The sequence below is a fragment of the Octodon degus genome, unplaced genomic scaffold (genome assembly GCF_000260255.1).
Source record: "Octodon degus isolate 3935 unplaced genomic scaffold, OctDeg1.0 scaffold00072, whole genome shotgun sequence".
NCBI classification, from domain to species: domain Eukaryota; kingdom Metazoa; phylum Chordata; class Mammalia; order Rodentia; family Octodontidae; genus Octodon; species Octodon degus.
The window spans coordinates 7,433,568-7,442,379 of NW_004524648.1; the positions used below are offsets into that span (position 1 = coordinate 7,433,568).

An 8,812-nucleotide genomic window follows, 5' to 3' on the forward strand; every position below is an offset into this window, starting at 1 on the left:
TATATATATATACATATATATATTTCCTAATCTATAAATTTAACAAGATTCAACAGATGCTTTGTATAGTACAAATTATAGTAGGTAATGTAAGTCTCGGTGCATGTGCTCCTTTCCCCTGGTCACTGAGAGAAACACAGATGATGATGACCCAGTTCTTAATTTCAAGATACTTAAAACTTAGTACAAAAAGGGTAGCATAATAAAACCAAACTGTTACACAGAGTTTTTAAGTCACTATTTTTAAATCCCTGAGGTAAACCATAATACGAAGACATAAAATAAAAATGTTTTTATTCAAAAATAATGTACAGGTTTTTTTTAATTTTTTTTTTTGCCCCAAATGCCTTCAGGGCAGGTTTGGCTGGCTTGAGTTGTAGCCACTTAAAGAACTGAGCTACGGGGCAGGCCCCCAATAATGTACAATTTTGAAGTCAAAGATTTCTTATCTATCTGTCAAGTTTTGGATAGAACCACTTCTCTTAGTTTGTAAACTCCCATTGGATGTTAGACTGAGGATGTGTTAATAGCCCATGAATAATGAAATTTTAATACCTCTAGAGCACATAAAAAGTTGTTTGACCAATGTGTTCAATATGAAAGTAGGTTCCTGGTTAATTTCTTATTTTTATAAATATATGCCCTTATTTTAGTCTTGTCTGGCAAGTATTTATTTTTGACAATTAATTCAAGGAAGACTTAGAACCATGTTCTGGAGTATGCTCTCAGATTTTTAATTCTCATAAAATGAGAATACTGCCCAGAGTCCTTCATATTCTGAGCCTTTGGGGGCAGGAGGAGCAGGAATTGAATTCCTGGGATCTGGTGCTTGCCAGGCAGTCATTGTGCTGCTGAGTGACACCTCCAGCCCCAATCTGGGCCATTTCATCCCTCAGAAGATGACGTGGACCTTTAAGGTTATTTTTTCTTATATCTTATTACCAGGATTGGCATGAGTAATTCTCTTGCTTTTCTTTTTACTTTGTTTACATTTAGCTTTATCTGGAAAAATGTAGCTATGATTTTTACTGTTCAGGGAATCAATTTTTAAAATAAATTTATAAGAAAAGTGTGTCCACTTCCATTTTAAGATGCAAACTGGATGTTTGGAAGCATGGATGGATTTGATTGCCAGAAGCAGTAGTGTCCAGGAAGCAGTATAAAAGTGACAGTCCCTAGAACTTAACCCATTCTAATTGGAATAGGGAAGGCATGGGAAGTAGGCCTTGGTGATTTTAAAAATTTTTTCATATAAGTTTTGCTATTTAGCCAGGGTGAAAACCATGGGTTGAGAAGAGAGAATAAGATTATACTCATGATCTTTTCTTACATTACTAGCATGTTGCACAAAATAAATTCTTACTAGATGAGGATTTGAGGGGGAGGGGCTTTCTTGGTTTTTTTGTTTTCTGGCCTTTTTTGAAATGGTCTTGCTATGCAGTTTAGGCTAGCCTGGAGCTCACTTTATAGCCTAGGCTGGCATCAAACTCGCAATGATCCTGCTACCTCACCCTTCTGTGTGCTGGGATTACAGGTGTGTGCCACTCCACCTGGCTTCAGATCAGTTTTTGTAATATTTAATTGAAGACCTTGACTTGAATGTAACTCATTATTTTGCTTGAAGTCAATATGCACACACACACCCCCTTGTACCCCTCTCTCTCTCAAACAGAGTCTCACTGTGTAGGTTGAACTTGCTTATGTGGCTCAGGCTGCCTTGGACTCACAATGATCCTCCTGCCTCAGCCTCCCACGTGGTGAGATTATGACTGTGCTACCACACCCAGCTTTTTCTCTCCTTTGGTCAAATAACCATGGATAGTAAAGAATAAAATTAGTTTATTAGTCATTAGTTAAGGTACTTGGCATTCTTAAAGTTTAAATGTTAACCAACCTTAAGTTATTTGTTATCATTACTCTGAAATGCAGTATTTTTACAAAAGATGAGCCAGCTACAGTGGTGCTTTCTGCCTATTAGTCCCCACTACTCAGGAGGCTAACACTGGAACAGCATGCATTTGAGTCCAACCTGGGTAACTTGTTAAGACCTTATTTCAAGATACAAGAACAAATAATCTTAAAAGCCCAAAAATTATGAAAAAAGGTGAATGTTACTTTTAAATAGGAAAACATACTTTTACATTTATGCTTAGCGTTCTAATATGGCTGTAAATCTCATCTATTTTAGTTGTATTGCATCTTACTGATCTTTACAGTATATTGTAAGACAAGTAAATACACATATGTATAGCCACAGGTTTATCTAATAAGTTTTAATTTATTATACAAAGTTAAGTTTTAATATTGTAGCAAAGCACTTCTGTGTGCCATATATAGAGATGATAGAATGTACCCTAGTTAGTTGCTCTGATAAACGAACTGGTATGGATTCTGTCATATCCAATAAAGATTATCCAAACTATTATCAAATTATTAGGCATTTGACTTCTCTTAGATATTGAAGCATGTTCCTAGCTCTGTGGACCTACTGAGACTGAAAAGTTCAGTTACATTTAGACAGAGGTCGTCTTAACTACTGGTACTGAATAGAGAATGTTTAACCCTTGCTATCTCTTTTACCTACTTTCTTCAACTTAGTTTTAAGAACTTCCCCAAATGCTTCCTTGTAATTTTTAAAATATTCAGTGTCAAACACACAGTTAAGCAGTTCAATAAGCAGGCACATATCTCCCTTTCCATGCTAAATCATCTGGCCTGCTCGCTGATTTTATGTGTGCTTGGGAAGTGAGCACAACAGGCTGGCATTAAACACCCAGCTGACTTTCCTTTACACTCATCATCTTTCTCAGAACTGCTTTGCATTTTTCTAGCCCAAAGCATCTTTTAATTAGTAAGTTTTTCAGTTCCTTCATCACCTTTTCTTTCCCTTGTAGCTGTGAGCATGCCAGTAGATTGCATCATGAGATTGGGCCCTGTGAGCTGTTTTGCCCTTTTCCAAGTGTCTGATTCAGCAGGCCATAGTCCACTGCTTGCCAGAAAGTCGCCATTACTTCTAGGCTGACGTTTGCCTGCTTGTTTTGATCGTCTGAGAGATGAGACTTTGTTTGCCAGAACCACAGTTGATAGAAATAGGAGAATACAGATAAGAAAGAGCACTGCAATTATAATTAAGCAAATTAGTATAGCTGTGTTGTTGTTCTTTTCCTCACAGACATCCTTTTTAAAAATTTCACCATGATTTTTACTTGTGTTTTTAATGCTTTCTGCTGTTGAAGAATGGTTCCTGACAGCAGAAGGTGTGTAGAGCTCATGTTCAGATTTAGGAGTTAAAGATACAATCCGAGATGATGATGCTATCTCAGGAATCCTGGTAGAATTCACTTTATAATCCACTTCAGGGGTTACAGGGCTTGTGCTAACGTTTTCATTTTGGTATCTGCCCGTGTTGTTTTGACTGACTGAATCCCAGGCAATACTATTGTTATCCCACAGGTGTGTATAGTTTGCTTTTGTTCCAGAAGACAAAGAAAAAACTGTTGTCATCAGAAAGGCAAGATGCAGGTGGTATCCTGTGTGGTCCATGTCCATGAGAGTACTGGTGATCTGGTGGAACAGAATGGCATTTGTTAATGTTTAAAAACAATGGTTTGCGGTTTTGGTAATCGTAGTTAAAAGACAGATAGTGGAGATGTTACAAATAAACTACAAGTTCATGCCCAACAGTCACTACTGAGTTCCTTCTGAACTGAATTGTTTTCTATGATTCCTAGACTGTACATAAACATTTTAATTTCTGTTGTACTTTTGGATGCTACAAATTAGCATTATAAATACCTATTATAATCATTTCAAACTAAATACCATAGCCTTACATGATATTTTCCCCCTTTTTAAGTATGTGAGACTTCAGCTTTGAGTCAGAAACTTCTGCTTTTACTCTTTTAATTCCTCATTTAAAGAAAAGAAAAACCACTTAAGGGTCATTCTTGCTGAAACTCCCCACCCTCCAGCTGACATCTTTTAGTAAAGGAGAATGTGGCCTTGAAAGTTTTGCTTCCTGTATGAAAAGAAATGCAAGTGGCTTTTTGTTTCCTTAAAGGAGACAGCAGAGTTTGGTAGAAACCTAAAGAAAAGGAACTTCAAATAGGAATTTGAGATCTTTTGTCTTTAGGGTTGTTTTGATGCTTAGAGTAAAACAAAAAATTATTAAAAATTATTCCCAGCATTTGTGAAAGCAATTTTATGGCAGCAGTTCTCTGTTCACCTTTATTTTCTCTGTGACATTCTAAATGTAAAGGAATGCTTATTTTCTCAACCTAAAAATATCTGGCATAACAAAAGAAATTTCTTCTAAATCTCAAAAATTCAACAGAAGTTGGGTTTTTTAAAATCAGTTTATGGGGGCCCGGGAGATGGCTCAGTGGAAGAAGTGTTTGCCTGGCAAGTGCAGGGGCCCAATCCCCTGTTCTGCCAAACAAACAAACAAACAAACAAACAAACCACAACTGTTGATACTGCTACAGATGCAGAGCTTGCATGACAAACTGCCTGGCTACTACTGAATAACAAATGATTAATCATGAACAGGAATAAATAAAATCAGTTTATGTTTGTAACTAGAATTTTTCTCTGATTTTGACATAATCCTAAAAAAGAACTTGGTATCATTAAATGTGAAGACATAGATCACTAGGATCTTGGAGACTTAGAATTAAGTGGCAGATTATAAGCATCCCAAAATATAACTGAAAAATTTGTTATTTAGTGATAGGATCTATATATAGCTCAGGGGTAAGGCATATATATATATATATATATATATATATATATATATGCTACCCCATATAAAATATATGTATTTAGCATGCACAAGGTCCTGGTTCAGTCCTTAGCTACAATAACAAAAATTGACATTTCAATTTTGGGTTAATGCTTCCTAGAAGCCAGTATCAAAAGGAGACAGATTTTATTCCTAATTCTTACTGTCTACCACATTAGAGAGACTTAGATAGAACTGATATTATCTGTTCCAGATGCAGTTAATCTGCCAGAAAAGATTTATTATCCTTAATGAGGTATAACAATATATTTTATAACAATATGTCAGTTTGTTGTACTTTTATAAGCATATTTTATTGTTAGCATTTATTTAAGAGAATTATAAACATATACCTATGAATGTCCATTTTGTATCTGTGTATTCAAAGTGGTTGGGATAGATATATAGTTACATTCTCTTAATGAATAGAATGATTTGTTCTAATGGTGTTTGTAAATAGGATCACAAGTCCGCATCTTGTACAGCAATTAACCACTAAGAAGAATATATGCAGTGTATTATTTGTTGAAACTATACTTCCGATTTGATTTGAAACTGTCTCATTGCTATCTGTTTATCAATAAAACTTTGAAAGAAAAGTAATTAAAAATTAAAACCTGTTAAAAGTAATAAAAGATTACTTCTCAAAAGCAAATGAAGGGAAATCTTAAGAGAAGGAGAAGTAAAAAGAATGAAGATGTGTTGTGTACATGTATCTGTTCCCCAAAAATGAGTGTAATCGTTATGTACTGCAAAACTACCTGTTTACAACCAGAATGATAAGCAAACATCAGCAAATCAAGTCTAATAAAAGAACTATATGCTAAAAAAAAAAAGAGAATTATAAACAAAAACTAGGTGGTTCTGAGATTTACTTAAAAAAAAAAAAATTGCCTGGTTAAGAAGCTTGTATATCTCACAGAAGTTCTTTTCAAACTTGAATGTGCTTAGGAGTTGGCTTTATTCCCTTCCCTCTCCCCCCACCTTTCTTTTTTTCTTAGTTTAGCTTTGGGTGGGGCCTAAGATTCTGTAGCTCTAATCCATTCCTAGGTGATACAGATGCTGCTCTATTAGGCCTGGTTTTGAGCATCAGGGTTTTATAAGTACAATTATTAGATATCATTAGGTAAAATTTGTATATTATTGAAATATATAAATTTGGAATTGCAAGTATAATAATACTAAGTTACAAAGAAAAAACAGGATACCATAAATAATACTAATTAGAAATTAACCTCTGAAATAGTTCATATTAATAGTAGAGAGGGGGAAAACCTTCATTAAAAGTTCTAGAATCAAGATTACTTCTTGAATTAAGACCTTTAATAGACCATTAAAGAGACAATATACTGAGTAGTATTCAGCATCAACTTTTAAGTTAAAATGATATAAATCTTTGGATATTCTATGGTTCTTTCTCAAAAATAAGTACTTTAACAAATACTTTCCACCGTTTTATGCTAGAATGAACTTGTGCATTACATGCTAAAATAATTTAAAGGGGGTTATTCTTGTCACATCAGTTCATTAACAATGTAGCGTACACCACAGTACTCGCACACATTTTCTCAGTGCATACCACAGGCCAGATAATAGGACCGCTGTTGATTGTCTTCAGCCAGATGTACTGCTGTGCCCAGATAAACAAATGATGGCAAAATGAGATGCTCTTACCAGTGTAAATGCTTGCAATTAAAGGATTTCTCTATAGTTCAAGTTTATGTCATAAAAGGCTAGGTTTGTATTATCAAAAACTTATCTCTGGTCATTTCAATAAAATTTATAGTGCTTAACCATTAGTAATAAGAAATTTTTTTTAATGTTTTAAAATAAAAAAAAAATTTAGTTCACTTCTGGAGTTCAAATTTATCTTTCCTAACCCTAATTTAAAACTCCATGTTAGCAGTCATAAATCCTTTTGTTTTATTCACATCATTTACATAATTTTACATATAGAACAGGAAAAAAGCATACATGATTCTGTTAGTGAAATTTTTACTTATTTTTAAGAAGTATTTCTTTGCACAGTAATTTGAACAAAGTTATAAGCAAAATGACATAAGTAAAGCTATATACATGACCTACCTTACAAAATGGTTGGTCAAAATTTGATAATGTAATTTTACTAAGCCACTTCTTCTTTTGTCTTCTTAAAGTAGAATAGACTTAGAAAATAGAAAATGTAAAGTAAATCTGCAACAAAAAAAGAGTACGTACAGCTAGCTTTCCACTTCTAAAACCAAACCACAGATGACACATTTCCTTTCTGCTGCAACTCAAGCACATGTCACAGAGAGAGAGAAGGAAAAAAACTCGAGCTTGTCTTGCTGGCCGCTGGCATGACAGAAGGCTTTGTAGAACAAATCTCCGCCTCCAGAACAGGGAGGGTTTTCCAGTTACTGCCTTTTGACCTTTTACACATTATGTGTAAAATTCTTACTGTATACTACAGATTGATTTGAAAATAAGAGATTGAAATATTTGGAGGTATTTGTCAGATGATAGAAGCAATGATCTATATAACTGACGTTTCAGATTGTGGAACTGCAACAATGATTTGAAAAAATCTAAAACTTAGGTTGCATGGGAACAGAAGGTCTTTTCTATGGTACATAGTATCCCCTAGATGTCTGCAGTGAATGTTGTCAAGTATGGCAGCACATGCCTATAACCCCAGCACTAGAGAGGCTGAGGCAGGAGGATCACCATTGGTTTGAGGCAAGCCTAGGCTACATAGCAAGCATTGTCTCAAAAAGAATTAATTAAATATACCTTTTTTAAAATGGATGTCATTTTTTTCTCCAATAGTGGCTGCACCTTGTTTTATTAATCCATACCAGGCTGCTTGTTTCTGTTCATGATAGCAACATTCTCTGTAACCCCAGAGGCTTACAGCAGGGCCTTTTAATTTGTTTCCTTTCTTTGATTCCAAATTAGACTTGAGGGGGCCTGGCCCTAGCTCAGTTCTTTAAGTGGCTGCTTCCACAAAGCTGTCAGCCTCAGGTTGCTGTAGTTCGATCCCCACAACACTCCAGCCAACCAAACCTGCCCTGAAGGCATTCGGAGAAAAAAAAAAAAAAAATCCTTATTCCAAACTAGACTTTGAGTTATGTGGGTCATTCTTTTATATTCTTGAATCAGGTTTTCTTTCCCTTGTTTTTAGTATCATTATAGATACAGATATAGATATAGATCTTTCAATCCTTATTAGGTCAAATCTAGTCAAATGACAAGTTCAGTATTCCTTTTACTAGTTCCATTCCCTTTATCTGTCTTATATAAATGAATGCTTTCAGTCATGTTACTTCATTAATTTTTTTAAAATCTTTTTTTTTATTTATTTGGTACAGGGTCTCGCCAAGCAGCTCAGACTTATAGTGATTCTATTGTCTCAGCCTCCCCAGTTTCAATACCAGCACAGCACACCCAGGGGTGGGGCCAGCACAGCATGCGGTAGGAACCCAGATGCTTGGGCTTGCCAGACAGGTGCTTAAACTCTGAGCTATCTCTCCAACCCCTTAAATTTTTTTAAAGTTGAATAATTTTAAGGCTGGGGATATAGCTCAGTGACGCAAAGCCTTCCTGGCAAGTATGAGGCCCTGAGTTTGATTCCCGGTACTAAAAAAAACACAAAAAAGTTTAGTAATTCTCTATTTTCAGTAGTGATTAAGAAATATTCATGAAAAGCAGATGAACATGTCTTGAAAAAACAAGAAAAATGCCCCCTCCCCATGTATTCATGTTTAAGGTGCTATGGCTGAGACCAGGAAATTTCATTTTTATCAAATACCACGGTTGCCTTTCATGCCAGAGCTACACAGAACCCACTCTGAGAAATCGTCCCTGCAAGACCAGAATCTCTTCACTGAACATTTACACTTTGTAATTCAGCTGTTCTGGCTAAAACTTCCCTATGTGAATCTTCTGTTACAGCTAAACTAGTTATATGATGCATTTAAATTTCTTTTTTCTTTCTTTTTTTTTTTTTTTTTTTTTTTTAATCCCACCTCTTTTGAGTGCCAAATTCCTCTT

General features: G+C 35.1%; 2 protein-coding genes across 7 annotated transcripts in view; one reads left to right on the forward strand and one right to left on the reverse strand.

The window, feature by feature from the left end:
- Nf1 (neurofibromin 1) overlaps positions 1-8,812 on the forward strand; it is a 307,973-nt gene that overhangs the window by 227,049 nt on the left and 72,112 nt on the right. The gene's annotated exons all lie outside the window — the stretch shown is intronic.
- Evi2a (ecotropic viral integration site 2A) lies at positions 1,791-6,980 on the reverse strand. Its single transcript, XM_023719980.1, has 2 exons — positions 6,866-6,980; positions 1,791-3,564 (listed from the first exon to the last, which is right to left on the reverse strand). The coding sequence occupies exon 2, from the start codon at positions 3,547-3,549 to the stop codon at positions 2,845-2,847; it is 705 nt and encodes a 234-aa protein (XP_023575748.1). The 5' UTR covers positions 3,550-3,564; positions 6,866-6,980; the 3' UTR covers positions 1,791-2,844.